The 22,153-nt window shown below is 45.9% G+C and overlaps 1 protein-coding gene across 2 annotated transcripts; it reads left to right on the top strand.

Annotated features, from left to right (window-relative positions):
* The first annotated feature begins 135 nt into the window (after nucleotides 1–135).
* LOC119457903 (breast cancer metastasis-suppressor 1-like protein-A) lies at nucleotides 136–20,325 on the top strand. Of its 2 annotated transcripts, XM_049670517.1 has the most exons (10): nucleotides 136–589; nucleotides 2,198–2,288; nucleotides 4,212–4,339; nucleotides 5,600–5,679; nucleotides 7,939–8,035; nucleotides 10,354–10,446; nucleotides 12,565–12,629; nucleotides 13,156–13,332; nucleotides 17,209–17,239; nucleotides 19,872–20,325. In XM_049670517.1, exons 1-8 carry the CDS (start codon nucleotides 460–462, stop codon nucleotides 13,321–13,323), a joined length of 852 nt encoding a protein of 283 aa, XP_049526474.1. In that variant the 5' UTR covers nucleotides 136–459; the 3' UTR covers nucleotides 13,324–13,332; nucleotides 17,209–17,239; nucleotides 19,872–20,325. The 2 variants fall into 2 exon arrangements, with proteins under 2 accessions (XP_049526474.1, XP_037575597.1); XM_037719669.2 differs by lacking the exon at nucleotides 13,156–13,332 and having other exon boundaries at nucleotides 138–589.
* The last annotated feature ends 1,828 nt before the right edge of the window (nucleotides 20,326–22,153 follow it).

The following is a 22,153-nucleotide window of genomic DNA, read 5'->3' on the forward strand; positions in this document are numbered from 1 at the left end:
TGTGGCATTTCGCATTGTTATATCACCCTACTATTAGTTATTGTTGTAGAATGTAGCAAAAAATTTCACGCGATGCTGACGACGCTGACGACTTCAGCGCCCCAAACGGAAAAGGCGGCGTCAGTGTAGCACTTCCGGTTGGAGCTTTCGCGTTTATTTCGGCGTCTCGCTCGCCTTGTGTGCGTGCCTGTGTATGTTTTCTTCTTCCTCATCGGCCAACGTGCACCGCGTGAACCTGTCCTTCGCGTTCGTTCTGTTCACTTCATCGTCGCTTCCAAGCAACCTGAACAACACGGACGAATTCTGGCTGTTTCGTTACGGGATCGGCGATAGCCCCGGCGTCCGCGTCGGTGGCGTTGCCTGTGGCTGGCGTGGTTGTTTGTGCTTGGTTGTGCTTGGTTGTCCTCCGAACGCTGACCTGCTAGCGGTGGTGCCTCGTTGAGGCCCAAGTTTATCGACATGCCGAGCGTCAAAGAGTGCAACAATGACAGCGAGGGCGAAGAGATGGACCAAGAGACACCGGAAAGTGATAAATCGAGCAACGATGACTCGGACTCGTCGTCCGGATCCGAAGAGGATGACAGCTCCGGTGAGTTCCCGCGCGCCGCCTCCACCGTCAGCTGGCCGTTTGAAAAGGGCGGCAATGTCGTGGAGAGCCATTGAACACAAAACGCCTTTTATTGCGAGACCATGCCGTCTGTCTGGCATTTAGTTCAGCGGACAGCTCGTTCTTCAGCCTAGTGTAGCGAGATTTGCTCCGTTTGGTTGAGCGATGAAAGCGTCTACGATTCGGTCACGAGAAGCAGCGGTAGTTTTAGCGTTTGGCTGGCTTTTTGCAGATTTAAGAGAGTTGATTGCTTAAGAGATCACGGCGGCGGACGTGGTTTGATTGCACGCTTATGAAGAACTTTTATAAAGCTGGCTGCAGCACGCCGCGAGCCGTCGTTTCATCCCCGTGGAAGGAGCCGAGTTGGCCCCAAGAAGTCGGGTGTATAATAAAAAGCACCTTTTGGTTAAAGACGTTATTCTTGATTAGCCAGCGTAACCATCTTATATCACGGGACATTTTCGATTACGATCGGGATCGAACTTCTCGATCGTGATTGGCTCCTTTGCGCAAGGCCTTGCGCAAAGGAGCCAATCGCCATCGAAAAATTCGATCACGATGGGACTCGATCGCTTGTCACGTGTGACACCGGATATTATAACCTTGTAACACGGGAAACATTCCAACGTGCTCGAGTCGATGCAGATTGATAGGGGCTGCTGTACTCGGCCGCGCTGCGCACCTCCATTACACCCGGGTAATTCAATGTAGATCTAATCCGAACTAATATGGGCACTGCCTGCATGACAGGGATACATCACACCTCGATGCTTAGGCGCTGTTCGAATCGTCAGACGTAGCGCGAAGAGTTCATGTGAAGCAGAGTGCGTTACGATTCCACCTGTCCAGTGAACAAACACCCATGTGATTTGTTTTTTAAGGCCACATTTACTGGAATTAGCGTAAAACAGTGCTGTGTACTTTATGTGGAGGAGAACAAGAAGCAAAACAAACTTACACGAGTAAGTGCTTACTGGTAAAACTGCAATTGGTAGCCAGTTGGTTACAGATTGTTTCAGACAAACGCACTTTTGCACAACACCAATACAGGAATGAATTGAGTCTGGGACACGCACCACATGGAGCACTCTGCACCGTGCGTTTCCCATTCTGAAGATTGTTCCTGTATTGGTCAGCGCATATCAGCACGTTTACCCAAAACTTTCTCGCATAAGTTCCATCTAGCCATGACACAAAGCTTAATCATAATGCAGTAACCATAGTGCTATCAAGACATACACAAGGAAGGTGACACGATGAACACCGCAAGAGTATTGTTTGTCTTGTCACCTTTCTCCTGCCCTTGATAATGCTCTTGTTATTGCTTTAAGTATGAATGAACTAGCTCAAGAACAAGTTCCAGTAACCCTCAATCGATTACCAAGATGTCATATGTAGTGCTGGGAGTACTAACTATAGGAAATGAAGTTCAATTTCATATAGCTATGCAGTGCTACTTCACATAAATTCCGACTCACCACAACACAAGCCCTAATCGGTTACCAGGACTTCGTATTCAGTTCTGTCCATAATGTCCCAATGTCTCGGCCGAATTGTGCACTCACAGCATGTTCCTAAAAATTCATGCAGAGATGGACGAAGAAGATTGCGAGAGGAGGCGATCGGAGTGCATCGACGACATGGCTGACCTCGAGCGACAGTTCATGCACCTCAAGGAACAGTAAGTGAACTTAAGTGTTCCCAGTTTGTTTCGAGTCGGTTTTCATTGGAACGAAGCTGAGTACCGAAGAGCATCGACAGCTTGTGACGCATGTAGCTACCAATGAGCAGCAGTGGTTCAGCCAAGGAACTTGTCTTACGAGCACCGACTTTCCGGAGTAGGTAGCTGAATTTAGAACAACTGCTAACAAAAACGTATCCTTTCGTCGAAACAGCTCCTACCAGACGCATTCCTTATTTGATCACTGTTGATTGCTTCAAGTTGCGATCTTCCTCTGAATCTTCATCGTTTGGATGTGACCAGAAAAGTGAGCTTCACTGTGAACGAAGGATTTACAGGGAATGTTCTCTTTGCTTGCAGATAAGGCCATTTGATCTGTTAGTCATCTGAAAAGTATTGTAGTTACTATGACATAAACATAAGTGCCTTCCTTCCACGTTCCTGCCTCACAGGTCAGTCCCTGTAACCATAAATGTCGACTTGCCATAACTAACTCCCAAGTCCAAATATTTATTGTGAAGCAGCATCAACTAGAACCTAATGACAAAGTATGGGGCTCTGTGCTACTAGAACTAAAGAAAGCACAAAATTACAATATCCTAACGAAAAGGTAATTCTTTCTAATACTGTCCTCACTTGTGTTTTTGCTTTGTAACTGGTAGATTGCAGTATAAGGCTTTATGCCTGTTTCGCGATTCTTTAAAAATCAATACACACCAAGTAACTCGGAGAAAAATAAACGTGTGTACAAGCCAATAATTGTGCACACAATTGCAATTTCCGTTAGCAGTTCTTGTAATTAAATTGTAGGCTCTACATCTAATAAAATTGAGTTAGCATTCATCATGCCAAGCTTGGACAGAGCATGTGTACAAACAGGGAACAGGCAACATGGTCAACATTTCTCTAATATAGCTGGCTGGCTGCCTGCAGTCAACAAGGACGTCAGGGCTGGGTCAGTGCATTCTTGGAGGTCGTTATCTCCGTGCCAGCACCTGAAAGTGTAGCGTAATGCTGACAGTTTGTTGCTTCTTAATGAAGTCATTTGCTATGTGCCCGTGACATGTCGACAGTGTTATTTGTCTGTTATGTCAGGAAATAAGTTCTTCCTTGCCCTTTCGTTTATGACCTACTGTTTTTATTCGGGCACTGTGCAGCATCTAGCTTATTTCGTTTGTTGAATATGAAATCTTGGGCTTTTATGCTGAGGAAAACTACATAATTCTGAGGATAGCTCTTCAGGTAAGATTATACAGCATACTTCATAACTGAAGTTTATGTTTGGGAAGGCTGCCTGCATAAATGTACAAGAAAAGAAATGTAATGGTAAACAAGCTGCACCAAAACTAGGCAATTTTCATCATTAGTCCCTATTTGAACTGAAAACTTATGTTCGTGTTTATGTACATTCATCACAGCTTAATTGTTTACAAGACAAGGCAAATAATTGTTTTCCCTCTGATGTGAGAATTCGTGAGCCTTTACAGTGAAGCTGTTTAAGGGAGTTTCACAGCGATGGGTTTATAGACAGTGTTCACAGCTATCAATGCAGTGAAAAGTTGTGTGCTAACTCAGATGGTGGCGTAAACCCAGCAAAAAGCAGCACAATCATGAATGTGTAGTGCTTTTATTTCGTTTTGTTTTTATTACATTTTTAAAGAGGAATAGCTTGAGACAAAAAAAAAACATTTTTTTTATGCTTAGTTGAACAAACAGCAACAAGACATTGTGATCAGTGCTGCTACTGCCGTCCACACCCATGTCTTTATGCCATTTTATAAACTGCAATAACTACTGTCTGGTTTGCTGGTCATGGCACCGTGTGTTGTCGTACAGTGCAGGCAATTAACAAGAAGCTATTTAAGCAGGCCACCATGTGTACTATCTCCGCATTCCCAAATGAGCATGTGAATTTCTGCACAGGCTTTACCTCGAGCGAGCTAACCAAATCGAAGCGAAACTTGAAGAGGTAAAACTGGGCCGCGCACCTGAATACCTGCAGCCGCTTGAAGACCTCCAGGACAACATGAGGATACGGATAGAGGTCGCAGGTGTGTCCTTTGTGCCTTTTGCTTCTCTGATGGTAGTGCTTGCTTTTCGGTTACAGTAGAAGCCTCTGGCGCCACTTGGAAAAGCCAGTCTTTTGTGTGCCGTTGTTACATGCTACCTTCGTTGCTTCAGGTGTTGTGAGAGCGTTAAATCTCGTTATGGAAATGGTGTTGTACTAGTATTTGGTTGGTGTGGTTGGTGCTGATGAACAGACAAACTAGTGTGGACTGCTGCTACTGTGCACATGCTAGTTGGTTTGTCATGGTCATGTGGTAACAGCTTTTTACATGTGGATGTCTGTCTAATGCATAATGCCAGTCACTTCGTCGCGACACACTCGAAAGAAGTGTTGTAGTTATGATGCATTCATTACCAGTTGTATGTTCCTTCTAAGAGTTGTCATAGTATGCAAAGACGAACGGACGGTTGTCCTTATTTCTAATTCTAAAAAAAAAATCGGCATGGGCTTCAGTGATTTCTCTGACTCTGTACTCATTCACTGCAACAGCAGCTACGGCAAAACTGAGCACTAGCAGCAGCAAAATTTGTTCTAAAGCGTGTAATGTTTTTTTTTTTTTTCTTTCCCATCTTCTGGCTTGCTTTTTCTTAAACATTCACTAATATTGCTGCTTATTGTTGTGGCTATGTCTGGTACTTATTCTCCTTGAAATGGTTTTTGTCACTTTCGTTCTCAAAATTGTAGCACTCTAACCTCCTTGCATTAACACCTTTCTGGCATTGTAGGTACTTCTATAGATTAATAAATTAGATGCATGCTAGCGTGTTTTACATGTGCATTTGCATATGTGCATATATAGCTGGGGTAGCAGACCGAGCCTCTCACTAAGCTAACCTCTCCAGTTATGATGGAACTATTTTGCACACATGCATGTTGTGACACAAGGGAGAGAAGGGCCTGCCATTTTGTGACACACTCGTTTATGTATATGCACTTTCCACGCAATAATTCTTAGAATGTGCAAATTTTGCTGCAGTGGATAGGTTGCACGGTGCGAATAACATGGCAGTTAAGTGTCCAGAAGCCGCTATGGTATGAGGCTGGTGGTCTGAGATGACGCACCATCAGTCTTTTTGGGCTAACTGCTCAGCTCAGAGGAGCAAAAATTCAAAATATGATTGATTGATTTACTTATTTATTTAGTATTTTTGTACACCACTCTGCGTGGAATGCTGCTTCTTGTGTAAGGCTGTCCCTCCTCAAACCGAGAGAACCTACAGTATTGAATATCTTGCTCCAACAGGTATTCTGCGAGAAATGAAGCTGAAAAACATCAAGCGGAAGTATGACGCTGAAGAAATTGCTGCATTCCAAAACTTTGAGGTGAGGCTTCATTTTATTTTTCATTGCAGATGCCATCGCTTTTTGCGCAAAAAGGGCCTGCCGATTTAATTAGCCCAGTTTCCACTTCTACTGAATGCAATATTCGTACACTTTGTGCAATAGCTTTTTTGGAAGTTGCCTATTTTTAGCAATTTTTGTCACAATCTTCTTGGCCATAAGTGAAAATTCTGCTTCCTGCAGTCGGTAGAATTCAGCTTCCTCAAATGCAACAGATGTCAATTTAATCAGACCAGCGATTGTCTAAATTAGAGCATTTTTAGTTAGTACCCACATCTGTATTCTTTTTTGGACTGTTCCCTGATGTATGCAAAATGGACCTTTCACCATACTTTCTTTGTGTATCAATACACTAGCATACCTGCCAGCTATCCCGAATTTTTTCATAAAGTTTACGAATTCAGGCGCATTCTGCAATAAAATGAATTTCGCATCAAGTATTACAAAAAATAAATTGTGCTTGTGCAAAAAGCTTTAAAGGTGGCAAGATGGAGTGGCAGTGGATCGCAATGCGCTCAGATCTCTTTTTAACGAGATGGGGTACTACCAAAATAATGGATGTAACAAATCCCATAGAGATCCATGCATTTAAAACCTTGTTTTAAGTAAAATTCTTCTGTGAATGGATATAACGTACTACATTCATTTCCGAAGCCAAAAAATGTAGACCGTTGCATGCTAATCGTATCACTTTCCGCCCAGTTTAACACGTCAAATACGTCGTCTAGCAACACTGGTCTTTCTCATCGTGCACAGCACCTGAACAGTGGCTCACCATCACACTTCTCTAACTACAGCACGTGGCTGGCAAATCCAGGAGCACTCTCAGAGATCACAATCTCGGAAAGAAACTGCGCCAGCCTGCGCAACCCTCCCTCTGTGCTGTGGGCTTGCCACACCGCAGTCAGGGAGAGAAGTGCGATGGTTCTGCTTGCACACGGCTACGCGCGGTAGTGTGAAAGACCAGTGCCTCCACTTCTCCCACTGCGGCTGTGCTGCACAGGCTGGCGCAGCTATGCGAGGCCTCAGAGATTGCACCAATGCGACCCTGGGGGCCACGAGGTGACCAAGACTAGCCAGTGCGCTCACATGGCGGGGCCGCATGAGAGCGATAGATCGCTGTGTAGACAACTCACCATGTTGTGTGCCAGACGGCTGCTCAAAGTCGACGGATTTCGTTCGCATTGATGCGTGCTAGCTGTTCTCTACGACCGCATCACCATATTGTCAGTTTTACAACAATATGAACACAAACCAAGTGGAAAGTAAAAGACAGTCACATTGGAACAGAAGGAAGCTTTCTTGAAGGTTGTCACGTCAGGTGCTAAAACGTCATGTGCTGCACACGCCGGAGATTCTTTTGTTGTTTTTATTTAAATTTCATCGCATACGTGGCTGCACGGTGGTTCAGCAGGCATTTGAACAGCCTTCTTCTTTGCATGTTGAAGTGGTGCACACCATTAGGCATATACTACAGTAAAGGGCAATAATGAATATAACGAGGTTCAAGTCCATAATGCATACAAAAAAATAAGATTGTCATGGTCTCCATATGGCAGAGGGTTACTTGCTTTGAACACATTTATTCAGGCACATTCCTGAAGCAGCAACAGCAGAGTCGCTGAAAAGTCACTGTGATCGAAAAAATACACTGTGCTGCTTCTAAAGGTAGATCACCGTTAATAAATTGCATACTAAATATCCCACAAAAGGTGGGCTCAAGGCAAATTAGAAAGAAAAGTCTGATCTGGAGCCAAGCGATTGGGAGGGACCATTCGAATGTAGCCAGAGGGCCCCTTTTCAACCATCCGAATAAGATGGACCTTCTAGAGCAGTCGAAAACGGCCATCTGAAAACGCCGTAAAAATGTGCTGCCCTCATAAGTAAATGCTGCAAGGTGCAATTATCAGTTATTGAAATCCTTCTCTGAAGGTGAGGCAGCAAACACACAGAACAAACCAGGGCACGCAGTGGTCCCTTCCCACCATCTGACCGAGCCAATGTCATCGTGTATCGGGAGGGACCTGACGCATGGCTGCAGAAGGTTAAGCGACTTCTGTTCACCATGCCTTTCGAAGTTAGACCTGATCATGTCTTGTGGCACCCGTGTCTTCGTGTTCCTCCGTATCTGCCTTCTTCTGCCATGCTGCGACTGCTTCGCTTTGTTTTATATTTATTTGGAGTCTTGCTAGTGAGTTTGCTTTTTGGGAAATGCAACCAAAACTTGCCCTAACATTGCAGAGTGAACGAAATTTACTGCGAGACTCCATCCGGTGTGAACTCGAGGAGAAGATCAGACGACTTGAGGAAGACCGCAACAGCATCGACATCACGTCAGGTATGTGTGGCATTTTAAATAAAGCCAGCGCTCACTCACTCGTGCAAATTATTTGAGACTGCAGATTACTGTTTGAATTATTGTACAGCTATTGCATGACTATCTTAGAAGTTATAAGGCATAGAAGGGCATATTTTAACACGAAAGTGTTTTATGCCGGGGTCCACCAAGACTTCACTGACGTATTTCCGTCACGGAAATACGTCATAGAACATAATACAAAGAAAGAAACCAGAAGAAAAAGTTCCACAAACATGCAAAATTTGGAAATCGAACCCACGACCTCTCGGTCCGCGACGATAGATCGCCGAGCGTTTAACCCATTGCGCCACAAACGCATTAGCAGAGAGCTACACAGACGCGCCTTATATATCTAACCAATGCCTCCTAAAAAAAAACTATGCCTGGGACGTGAGCCGGAGACGCGGCGCCCTACCCTTTCCGTTTTCCTCCTCTCCACATAGTACAACCCCTAGAGCCTCTCGCGGCGAACGCTTGCAACACACCTGCGGCGGCGGAGCGTCGCCGTGCCATGGTAACTCGAGCAGACGACGCACGCCCGCCTTTGCCTACCGTGACCTTTGCTTCACCAGACGACATTCATTCTACATATTGTCGCGTTGAAGTGACGGTTGGCAAAGAGAGGAGGTGACTTGGGATAACAGTAGCTTTTATTTGGACGAACTTGTGCCCATAAGCGAGCTTCTGGCGAAACTATTCGGCAGCGGCGAACACAGCATGCACGGTTGACCGTCTGCAGAAAGAATGCCAGCGTTCTTCAAACGCATCTCCAACGCGCTAGCGACGCGGCGCTGTACACGAGTTAATGACGAGATAAATTTTGAGCGTAGCTCTCTTCGCCACGCGTTTTTTTTTACCACGATTTTACCAATCTTGACAAAGTTTTAACTCTTCTTCGAAAATCTGCCAAGTGACTGTAATGCTCAAAACTTCAAAACTTATTTCACAGCATTGTCGATAAACGGCCGAAAAAAGCTTATAAAAAAGCTAGGACTTGGACTCGGCCGGCATCTTCTGCCGGACGGCCCAGAGCTGATCTTCCTTCGAAGAAAAATTTTGTCACGCAGCAGGCGCGTGCTCTACGCCGCACCTCAAATGCACGCCACGAGTGCGCAAGCAACCGCCTACACAACGCGTAGTTACAGTGATTCTGGCCACTGTAGCGTACTTTCTGTACCGTAGTCAGCTGCGCCGACACAGCGTTGCCGACAGCGTCACTCCGGCAGTACAGTCGCTGGCGCCAACACGCGGCGCTCGCTCGCAACGCACGGCAGCGTACCTCCAATGGCAAAGCAAGCGACGTCCCAGGCATTGTTTTTTTAGGAGGCATTGATCTAACACTCCTCCGTGTACCCGCGCTCTTGCTCGGGGCGGTGCCGCCGCCTACGAGCAGAAAAGAGAAGTACTGCATTATGACACTAACGCGCACCGACAGTGAACGCTTCGGTGGTCTCAGCACTACGACGCCTCGATGCCAGCATTCCAAGGGACGCTGGCATCAAGAAGCACTACCAACGCCACCTAGGTGGCGTTCACCGTACTCAGCACAGCGGAGCGTGGCCTCCGCAATTAGCTCTGAAAATGTTTCTGAAGTTGATCGCGGAGGCTGCAATTACGACGCGCTGTACGCGCTGATTTGACTCGGTGACGATTCAGTTACGTGCTTTGTCTTGCGCGTTGTATTAGTGTGTCAGTTACGTGCTTCGTCTTTCGCGTTGTGCTAGCGTGTGCAGCGTAGTGCAGCTTCCATATGCAGTTATAAGGCATAAAAGGGCATATTTTTATGCCTTTCACAGAATCTCAAATAGAATTGCATACACGCACACACACAAAGAGCACATGAAAGAACAAATTGCAAAACATTACTTTCGTTATTCAGCAGTTGTGACATGTCCTGGTTAACTGATTTTGTGAACATGTGAGAATTGAGAAAAAAAAAATGTCTTTTCAGATCTTATTCATGCAGTACTCTATAATGTTTTGAATTTTTTAACAGAAAAAGTGCTGCTGTTGAGCACAATTGTTATATATATTCCTACTCTTTGCTTTGTTGAGTGAGAACTTTCACTTAACTGAAGAACCAGCTAACATGAAATTGTTTTAAAGATGCATTCAAAACATGGCAAGCCAGCCAAAATCTTGATTTTACCGAATTGATCAGAGCTACAAAGTGCCAAAGTTTGAATGGTGCATTGACTCTTAACTATTGGCTGTTAACCATGAACAGTGTCTGGTTTCGTTATCTCATGTGCCTGGTCTTGCATCATTAAAGCTGGAGAATGATTTTGATCTTGCAGATCTGTGGAGCGAGCAGGTCACCCATAAGAAGAGCCGGCGCAAGGCGGACTCGATGACGACAGACAGGCGAAAGAAACCCGTCACCGTCTCTGATATCCTTTGCACTTTGTATAGTTTAGCCTATTGGAGAGCGCAATCTTTCTTTCTTGCTTCTGTGGCTAACACTCAAGTGCGTTCAAATTGTTTAGCTCAAAATTACTTTTGTTGCTGAATTCAGGTGTACTAGAATCAAGCAGCAATGCAACCCCTGTGTTTGCAAATGGGAAGCAAGGCTAGAAGTGTAGTCACCCAGCTTAACTGAACCTAATGTTGCGTAAGTAAGTGTGCCAGGTGTACACGACTTTCAGCTAGACTAGTGGCTGGTTCAAGCTTCGCCTAGAGGTGGCATTTTGCAGTGCGCACTAAATAGAAACACTAAGTCAGTTTAAACTGACAAAGCTATCTTAAAAAACTGTATTTTCGTTAATTTGTGGTTATAGGTTGATTATTGGCAGATCTAAAACAGTGATCTAAAGAAAATGTGTTGCTTGGCAGTTTCTGCTGTTCCAAGTTTGATCCTGCCTTTGGGCTGCGTCTAAAGGTTAATCATAATTACCGAAGTGCGTATGTGTCGCGCAAAAAATGCGCGCTCAGGACTAGCATTAAAAAAAAGGCATGCTATTGACCACCCTCTCTTCTTTTTTGCCGTTGTGTCCACGAATTTTAACACATGTTGAGGTTCTTAGGTTGACAAGTATGAAGGTGTTGAGCAGCGTCAGCTGTGCAATGCCACTGCAAATTACTAGCACGAAATTGTGTGTGTGTGTCAGTGACAGTGTCACTGACAACGTTAGCTGTCCCTTGCCCAAATGTAAGCTGATTCGCGAGTTTTCATATTGCCGTTATGAAAAACAAAACAAAAAAGAAAATCATTGGTTTAGGTATGATAAGGCTAGTGCAGTAGCGTGTGATGTGTAGCAGGCAATCAGATGCAGAAATGAGGCTAGAAAAATTAAAAGGTACGAGGTGTGAATACAGTAGAACCCCGCTGTTACGTTTTTCACGGGACCGTAAAAAAAAAACGTAAGAGCCGGGAAACGCAAGAGCCAGGAAACAGGAAAAATTGAGAAATGGGAGTAGTGTTGAACTGCACACAATATTATTTTAATTCTTACGTGCGACAAAAAGTAGTTTCGCCCGACAGCCGAAGTATCGATTGCGGTGAGCTATACAAAGTAAGAATAGTAGTTTTATCGTCTGTATAAACTTGTAAACATTCGGTTATTAACTAATTAACAAACATAGTGTCAGCGCCCACAGGCAAACATGAACACATCACACTCGATGAGCGCGGACACGCGCAGTTAAGCGCCGCTGCAGAAGCGAGCAAAGTGAACTTCGTGCTGCTGTCTATCGCTTCAACCCTAACTGAGCGCCGAGAACACGCAGCACACACAAAGCCACGAGCCGCCGACGCACCTACACTGCGTAGAATCTACCCCCACGCAGATCGCTTTCAAGATAGGGCCCGCGGGACCGCGCGCGCGCCGCCGCGCAGTATGATGCCAGAGCACAACGCTGCCCGCTACCCCCCCCCCCCCCCCCTCCCCCTCTTGCTGGTGCCTCGAGCGCAACGGAAGGAGGCGCGCTTCCTCTCTGCTTTTCTTTCGCGCGCGAGACGCGGTCGTCGGCTCCCCTCGCACGCTTTCACTCGCACATTCAGCATACGGCCGCGCGGCTTCCCTCGCACGCTTTCACTCGCACATACAGATACAGCATACGGCGCGCGGCGACGTATGTGCGAGTGAAAGCGTGCGAGGGGAGCCGACGACTGCGTCTCGCGCGCGAAAGAAAGCATACGGCGCGCGGCGACGGCGTTATCGCCCTTGGACTTTATACGGAACATCTATGAGCCAAAACCAATTTTAGGGCCGCAACGCGTCATAGACATCATCTTTAGATAGCAAAAGCGGATATCAAAGGCCATAATTTTGCTGGCGGAAACCGAAAATACGTAATAAATGTCGCCCCCAGCACTTTGGGCGGCCAATGCCATCGTCAAGCAACCAAGCCAAGTAGAAATAAAGGTACGAGGTGTGAATACTTGGTAAGCGGGAGGGGTAATTAGAGAGCTGTGCAAGATGCCCTGTGTACTGAAGTGGGCATGGTTTGGTTGCGTGATGACGGCGCACACTTGCGTTTGTGTACTTTCCTTGACCTTCTTCATGCACGACCCTACATTGTGTACATGTTGCGAGAAAACGAGATCCTGGAAGACTGGACGGCCATAAGGAAAGTGAGTGTACCTTCCAATACTGCCTCTGTGTTGCCTCTCTCTCTCTCTCTCTCTTTTTTTTTTTTTAATGTGCAGCACAGCTGGCATACTATTTAAAAGCCAACTTCAGCTAACTTTATCAGTGCGTCAAAAAAAAATTGTTTTACCGATGGTGTAGCTACAGAGAATGCTCAGTGCAACATTTCTTGTGCTAAATGCAAATGGAGGCATCAGAGATGCCTCACGAAAAAAGTCTATGTTCTGTGTAGAAAAGAGAAAAAAAGCACTGAGATTACATTATGAAACATGGCTACAACGGTATAGGAGACTGACATCAACAAGAAATGTGCAGACGGGTCCTCAATGTCTGTTTGTGTCTTAGTGCTGTGACATGGTCCATAATGTCTGTAATAATGCTGGCTCTCCCGTAATCAAGAGTAGGTGTAAGCATGAAATGGCAACCGGCAAAGCAGATTGATGCCGCGACGCAAGCCTGATAGCTTACTGAGCCGAAATGAACCTGTTTTGAACTGAACCTCGTTGCAAGTCTTGTCTCGGGCAAACGACCATCTGCGGCGCGCTGGACGCTGCCGGCCTGGTCACGCAGCGGGGCGCCATCTCTCGAAGGAGGCGGCGCAAAACCCGTGCCGCGGAACTCACGGACCGCTGGCGTTCAAAAGAGCACAGGCAACCCTGTCTCAGCTCCAAAAGATGACAATCAAGTGTATGGTGCCCTCTATCTGCGTTTTGAACATTACTATTAGAAATGACAAATAAAACTTCAGCGTGCTAGAAGTTGCAGCTTGAGTGATATTGTGAACACACATTAGGTCAAATTTGGAAGCCTTTTTTTTTTTTTTTTTGTAACTTGTTGGGGCAGTAACTAGCATATGTAATGCGGTCCTGTACAAGGGGTTGGGGGCCAGAGACCGCATTTTTCTAACTTTTGACTGGTTGCCCGGGTGATCTCGTTTCGTTCTCGCAACGATGCCCAGATGTTCTCGTTTGAGTGTGGGGATAACATCTCTGGCTTTTGGCTCAATGTCACTTGAAGCTCGCCGACAACAAGAGCTAAAAGCATTTTATGCTTAAAACTTGCCCAGCTTTCAGTAGCAGTAGGCACCATTACAGCACACTGGAAGTGACACAGAATCCAAAGCCAGCCTGATTTGAACCTATGCGCCTACTTGTTACTTCACATACATGTCATATGCTAGGTGCTCCTACACTTTGAAGATGTTTTATTCGTATATTTCAAATCCAAAAATACCATTGAGGCAGCCGTGTGCGATTCTGGGATTGATGTCGTGCCTTCCTTGTCTTATAGCTGCACCTCATAGAGTTTCATACAATAATTACTAGAGACAACACTGGCGCTGCGATCAATATCTGTTTGTGGCTTCTGATGTTGTTGTTGCATTATTATGCTCCTTCTTTCTAAATTTCCAAGTAATGTTAGATTTCTAAATAGAGCAAGGTAATAAGCCTTTGTGCACACGCATAATTATTGCTGATTGTCGCAATTGTAAGGCAATATTTTGTTCAGAATGGTCAATTTGCAAAGCCACAAGGTCGTTCGAAGCCAGGACGAAGTTTAGGCAAATCCACGTTGTCGGGATCTGGGGGGGGATGCCAACGGCCCTCTGCCTCGACACACCGAGTCCCGCGGTTGGCGCATGCCTGCGCGTCAACTGCGGTCCGGTACAAGCTCGAGGAAACAATAGACGACAACCACGTGTACACTCGGAAAGCGTTTATTACGACTGCAACTAACACTCCGAGCAGGCCAGCTAGCTATAGTTGACATCGCTGAGGGTTCCCTCGAAGAGAATAATACACTAGGTAAAGAAGGGCTTTCCGACTTACCAACTGGGGAACACGGGCCGCCCGGCGATTGCCGCTGCAAGAACGTGGTTGACTAACCACGTGCGGGAATACGGAAGCGGCGGCGGAGACTTCCGCCATCGCCGCTTGCTGGGGACCAAAGAGAGCCGGGCGATGTCAGCGGGATCTCACGTGACCCACCCGGTGGTGCTGATAGTGCTTGCGATTCCCGTGTGCCGCCCGCGGAAGGAAACTTTACCCTCTCCCAACTCTCCTTGGCACGCATGCGCCTGACGCGACGTTCGCTGCGCGTGCGGCGGTCATGGGACCCGAGGATTCCCACATCCCTCCACCCTTAAATTTTGCCCTACGGCGGAGAAATCGCCGGGACCACGGCATTGACAAATTATCCGGGCAGATACGATGGTAAACTCCGGCAGGAAATGGCAGAATCCACGTTGATAGACAGCACAGTCCTGTGTGGCGGCCGCCCAGATATGGCAGCTGTCACAGTGGTTGACGATGACGGGGGCTGAAGATGGCTTGCCCTCAAGATGCACGCCGCAATGTCCACCCGGGAACAGCGGGTCAGGACTTTCTCGAAGTGGCGCGTGCGCCGGCACGATGAAGCTCGCACCGACGCATCCTCGTGGGAGTGTATGATGGTGGGCCTCCCTCATTGTGGCTGCCATGTGCTGCTGTATCGGACCGTGAACAGGGAGGGGTCTCCGCTCCAATTTGAGGCCGAGACAGCAGGCAGGGACGTGGACGATGGCAGCACTAGCAAGTCCAGGCGGCTTCACTCATTCTGCAAAGTCGCTCAAATGCACTCCACAAACACTTAGAATTAAGGCAGTACAGGCCGCCGCAGCGTCGGCCATCTGACACGATGCTGAAGTCTACCGCATAGCTTTATGCGGCAACGAAAAAAAAAAAGAAAACAACAATCCAGTTCGTTTGAATGAAGTTATACGCTTCAACCGAATTTTTCCGGTCCGATCCAGCATTAAAGTGGGCGATGCTCGTATGAACAAAGCGCTCTATGGTCCCCCGAGATTTCCATTATTCCGCCCGCAAAAATATTGAGTTCATCTGAACAAAATAAGCTTTCTGTTTCGAACGAGGTTTCTCCGCTTGGGCGAGTATAGTAAAACTAGCGAATCCGGTTGCACCCGCTAAATGTCACGGCATGGTCGTCTTCAAACATGCGACCGGCAGCTCCGCAGAGCCTTAGGCCTAATCGCGTCCATGACGGATACCAATGCCACAAAAGATCCATAAAGGGTTCCAATGAGCCGCCGTGAGGAGATGCAGGCCTAGCTAAGTGGGCCCCGCTCGCTGCTCAACACGCAGCTTTCGAGCCGACTCCTGGGACTGCGCCCCGCTGACGTCCTAGCCAGCGTTTCCGGTGCCCGCTCCTAGGGCCAAAGATACAGAAAGGATGCTATTTACATATGTACGGGGAAAATCGACCACCGCGTCGGCTGCTGCACTCACTCGCTTCGGGCGTACTCTTAGGAAAAAACTCGCTGCAAATCTCAGCATCTACACGAGTTCGGCGACACTGGCGCAGCGTTAATTCGCACTCAAGAAAGCACACGCCCAATCTAGCTAGCAATCACGCCTTTGGATGAGGCCTAATGCTGGTCCGGACAAAGCCTTCAGGTTTCCTAGCATCCGAACCGATCGTCGTCCTGTTTTCCAAGAGCTTGCCCCACGTTGGGAACGCCAAAATGTCGGGATCTGGGGAGGATGCCAACGGCCCTCTGCCTCGACACACCGAGTCCCGCGGTTGGCGCATGCCTGCGCGTCAACTGCGGTCCGGTACAAGCTCGAGGAAACAATAGACGACGACCACGTGTACACTCGGAAAGCATTTATTACGACTGCAACTAACACTTCGAGCAGGCCAGCTAGCTATAGTTGACATCGCTGAGGGTTCCCTCGAAGAGAATAATACACTAGGTAAAGAAGGGCTTCCGACTTACCAACTGGGGAACACGGGCCGCCGCGGCGATTGCCGCGGCTGTGGTTGACTGTGGCCGTGGTTGACTAACCACGTGCGGGAATACGGGAGCGGCGGCGGAGACTTCCGCCATCGCCGCTTGCTGGGGACCAAAGAGAGCCGGGCGATGTCAGCGGGATCTCACGTGACCCACTCGGTGGCACTGATAGTGCTTGCGATTCTCGTGCGCCGCCCGCGGAAGGAAAGTTTCCCCTTTCCCAACTCTCTTTGGCGCACATGCGCTTGACGCGACGTTCCTTGCACGTGCGGCGGTCATGGGACCCGAGGATTCCCACAATGTGTACTACTACCCTTCATTCTCATGCTGGCTTGGATGCCAGGCTTGCAACTGCCACAGACACCAGCGCCACTAGTGTTCCCTCTAGTAATTTGGGATAGGAAACTCGAAACTGCACTGCACACTGCTATTGATGCTTGTTTTCTTCTTCAGGGCGATCTGAACACGGGTAATTAAAAATAAACTTGGTTTTTAGCCTCGGGACTTTGCCACACTTTAGCAACATGTAATAATGTACTCATTGCATGTACTCATTGCAGTTGGCCTTTGCCGAGACATTAAAATTAGTTGATTTATGCAAATTTGTGTCGTAGTTAAATGTTTCTCGGTGAAAAGGGGAGTCGAGGAAGCGCAAGGCTCGACGTCTTGAAGCTGAGAATTTCTCAGGGCGGGAATTGCGTTTTGCTACCAACTTTTGATGCCACTGTCTGTATTTTCTCATTTGTTCGTTGGTTTTTCTCCCTCCCATGTAGGCATTGAAGACTGCACGGCAGAAGAATGACTGTAAGTGTCTCTCATTGCATATGTATTCCTTCGCATCTCCTTGAATGCCACTTCATCCTATGCGTGTGCAATACAGTTCAGTGTTAAAGCAGCACCGACATGACAATTTTAAACGTAATTTTTCAATTTCATAAGTGGAGGTCTGAACACTTCAAACCCTCGGAAAAAAAAAAAAAACATCGTGGGGAGTAACAGAGCACCCTATACAATTGGCTTTATCCCCTTTTCCCACTGTGTAAACAACTGTGCATGCCAAGCTCTAGTACATCAATGAAAATAATTATATTTAAAATATCTTGCAAACATTATGAGACACTTCTAATTGGAGCTGTGCAGCAAGCACGAATAAAACGTGTACAGTGTATTAGGAAATTGAGTTTAGAATAGACCTCTCTGTGTTTGCTTCGGTATGTCGTGCATATAGCGTGTTCACTTCTTTTGTGTTTTTAACAATGCTTTGCACCCAGCATATATTTCAGGTGTCTGGATGGGCTTATTTGTCGTGAAGCGACACCTGAAGTCGAAATTTGCATATAACCCACACCTCGATTTTACCGTTAAATTTCAGACAGTTTTGGAGCTTGTTATACGCTCAAAAATAGGTAAATTTTAAAATGCAATCGACAGCTTCGGTTTTGGTAGATGCTGGTAGAGCTGTGGTGCCGGGTGCTTTGGTTCCTGTGTTTAAAATAGTATAACATTTTTTTTTTTTAGCTTTCTTGAAAAGTTCTCACTGTATATTTGGCACCATACTTTTCGTCTGAGCATACACAATTGGCTGAAATTCCTGGCAGCACTAAAGAAATAAAATAGACTCCAGATGTTGTGAATAACTCAATGTCTTTCTTTTTTTTCCCTCATTTGAGTTATGTTAGAACAAGATTGCTGCCAGCTCTCTTGTGCAACACAAAGCTGAGATCTTGTGGAACCTATTTTCAGCATGAAAGCAGGTGCCACTGGCTCATCAGTTTCACACCGCACAAAAGACTGCAGTGTTACTTTTTAAATATGCACCGTGGGGTTTTTCTTTAGTGGGTAGTCACATGGAGTACCTTTTGGTCGGCATTGTAGCACAGTCGTCGCACAATACTTGTGTATCAACACTTGATGACGTCGCACTGAAAATGTGTTTATCTATATTTCAGAATGATATGGTAAGTATCTTGTGGCTCGTGCCCCGTACCTCTCACATATTCAAGACCTGATGACTGAAGTGCATCTGTCCTGTTCTTATACCTCTTGTCCTGCCACCTGTGCTGTCTCCAAGTTCATGTTCCTGATTATCACGTTTGGTTAATTTTACGTGTCACGTATACACGTGATCAAAAGTGTATGAACCAAGGGTTCCTTGAAAAAAATATATATTTGTTTCTTACACGCATATATGAGAATTTATGAGTGCATTGGCGTGTTTGTGTAGTGAAGTTTGGGCCGCAGTTGTCAATATTAGGCTGAGTGGCTAAGCTTTGCATCCCCCCTCCCCTAGAGTCAGATTTGATGACGGCCGTACCATGGCTGAAACGTTAGTAAAGGCACTTTTTCATATGTGTGCCGATTCTTTTCTTCTGTTACACTAAAACCAGATCCAGAGCAGCGTAAGTTATATATATATGTATGTGTGTGTGTGTGTGTGTGTGTGTGTGTGTGTGTGTGTGTGTGTGTGTGTGTGTGTGTGTGTGTGTGTGTGTGTGTGTGTGTGTGTGTGTGTGTGTGTGTATATATACAAGCATCCATGAAAGTCTTTAGGATACTATATCACCTTAAAGACTATATCATATTTTCTTGTCAAAATTTCAAACCACCCCTCCCATCTTTGGACTAATGGATGGACGTCAACTCTTTCTACCAAGTGGTCTTGGTTGAAGATACGCAGCTTGCTCATTCTTTTTGTCTCCACTAGTGCACTGGAAGCTGCACAGGGGAGAAGCCAAGGGGGTAAAGCCCCACCCAAATTTGCATCCAGTGTCTCAGCAGCGAAAGCGCTCGTCGCGGCACCCCTTGACGGCCACAGTAGACTGGCAGTGCAAAGATGAAATTATTTTTCGGTCTTTCTGGCCTGTACAAGTTTGTTTCATTAACCTAACTCAAGATGAGCAATTACATATTACTGAGAACGTTCTCGTGATCATGAAATGAGCCAGTAGCTATTGGTGGGTCCAGCTGCTTGCAATGGCACTGCACGACGACATTGCGGGAAGCGAAAGCAAGCGATATTGCGCTGTTTTCAACACGAGATTGTAAGTTTCTTGCTGCATGTAGTAAAATAATATTTGACTCGTATATTCACGGGAGCCTCTTGTACAAATCGGCAAGGTTTTCTTACTGTGTTCAATGCGTGTTTCAGGGCTCCTTTAATGTTACGTGGAAATACATGAAGCATACCTACGTATTTATTTTCTTTGATGCAGTATTTTTTTGGTCATGAACGTTAGCAGTGAGAGAGTCTCTAAGTCTTCATAGCATTGCTTACTGTGTATGAAGTGGAATGTAATTGCAATAGACGATACTACATATAACAGTCGACTGATATTAAGAATACGACCGCAGCTTTCTCTGTTATGTTTGGGTACCACTTTGGTCATGGTACTGTTTCGACATGCTCTGATTTTAGGCCCTCATTTGCTTCTTGCAGTACTTGTGTGATCAGCGACTGCCTTCGAACGTGCATTAAAAACCATGCCACAGAACTTCCGAGTTGTACATAGAAGCTGGGGACGCGACAGCCACAGTCATCGGAACCATCAGTGCTCAAGGACGCATCGCGGTGCAGAATGTGCATTTCCTAGCCTGCGTTGTGCTCCCTGCCTGCCTTTATTATTTTTTTTTTCTTATGAACTGTGTAGCTTTTACAATAGTTTTTTTAGCACAGTTATTATTTAAAAGTGTCTTAAACAACACTGCTTGCCAGTGTCATCCCGAGTGTCGAAGCAATCTTCGAGCCATTTTGTGGAATGTTACTGCGCAGCTTGATGTAAGGCCATTTATTTCTTTTTTTTTTCCAAGAATTTGGTGTGCTGAGCAAGCTCATTGTGCTGCTTCCACATCATGTTGACCTGTAAATAAACATTGTTTTCAACGACGCAGAAGTGTGCCTTTCTTGGTTCATGCTACAACAAAAAATAATTTTCAAGTCTTGTATAGAACATCTGTCACCTTTTACAGGTGTAATGTCAAAATTAAGCATTTTGCAGAATTCTGGAGTACGGCTACACTGCAATACTCTCGACCAAGAACACGTTTTACCATCGAGCACAATGTGCTTAGACAGGAAAGTGAGAGTGCAGGGGTGTAGCATGGGTTCTTGTATATGCATTTGTCTTGTCCGAGTACTATTCCGAAGTTGACCCCTTTCATGCCTATCAAAAGGACAGTATAGTTAGGGTCCTTTGTTTTCAAGTTTTTCATGGTTTTAAATACAGGGGGTACAAATCTAGGAGAAATAGAGAGCCCAAAGTTTAGGCATTGCCTGACAACTTTTGCAAATGATTAACACGTGCAGTGGTTTCTATTTTGCTCACAAACGTTCTTAAACTAGCGAAATCACTCACGGGAACATATAATCACAAAGAGAGCAGCTAGCAAGTCATGTGGCATGCTTATTTATACAAATTCTCATTAGGCAGGTATTATCTATACTTTCATAAAAACAACAAATAGAGACTCGTTTGGCGAACCCTTCTTTATTTGGTTCTCCGGATTTTATTTAACAAAGGAAAGCTATAGTAGTGCTCATGGGTATGCCTCTCAAGTAGGCGAGATGCTTTTCCTTATCTTACAAGTGCTTGTTGACTTGCATTATCATGTTCATTTTGAGCATTTCTTTGTCCATCCTAGACCTGTCTGGCTTTTCATCCTTGTCTTTTGTCCTGTTGTACTGTTTCGTGCCACACACTTGCAATAACATTAGTGGAATACACACTTGGCCAATGTGCCACCCTTCTTTGAATGTGACGTAGCTGAGTAAACATGCTCTCGATGTCGCACCTACTCTTTGCACTGCAGAGCAACGTCAATGCTGCATTGGGTTCTTAGCACATTATCGCCATTATTAATAATGTGGTGTGACTGGCCATTGTCAAAATTCATGTAAACGTGGCTACTAAAAAAAGGTAACAAGCTTTTGTCTGTTCACTCGAGGCTGGCAGGTGCTGCACACGTACGAGGTCTGTTGGAAAAGCATCCGACCTTTTTTTGCGAACACCTGATGGATATGAAACAAGCGCGCTTGCATCAGCCGACCTTAAACATTTGTGCGCATGCGCGAATTTTTTCCCGCCTGCCGATAGCGTCAGTCGCTGGGACGCAGCTTGCTTGCTTGCTTGATCCTCATCCGTGGCGCTTCACCACTACGGGGGATTGGCCAAGAAGTCGGCGGTTAAAGGCTAAACGGAAGGGGGAGATGGAAAAAAAAAACGAAAAAGTAAATCAGGGTGAAGTATAGTGTTTATGATAATTTGGAAAGAGATTTACAGGGCAGAGACAGAATTAAAATCATTGTAATTTTATAAAAACAGCACAAAAATTTTGTGGTATTAGAATAATTTCGAAACAACAATTAGCGATTTAATGAGTTATCCAATTATTTATTTCGAGAATTAACTGGGTAGTCTTTTTGTGTCACAGATATAGTCACAGAGGGCCACGCAGATGTTCCTGTGGCTAAAGCCCATTGAAGAAGCCTCGAAGGAGAGGATATTTTCAGAAATTCGAGAAATTGCGGAAGAGGTGGGCGTTAGCACTTTTTTTGCACATGCCATTATGACCGCAGATTTGGCCATGAAGAGAGTTGCGGTGAAATTCGTGCCGAAGCTGCTCACGGCGGAGCAAAAGCAACTTCGTGTTGAAGTCTCACAGGACATGCTGGATTCCACATACAGTGACCCCGACTTCATCAACACCAATGTCACTGGTGAC

The sequence above is a fragment of the Dermacentor silvarum genome, chromosome 7 (genome assembly GCF_013339745.2).
Source record: "Dermacentor silvarum isolate Dsil-2018 chromosome 7, BIME_Dsil_1.4, whole genome shotgun sequence".
NCBI classification, from domain to species: domain Eukaryota; kingdom Metazoa; phylum Arthropoda; class Arachnida; order Ixodida; family Ixodidae; genus Dermacentor; species Dermacentor silvarum.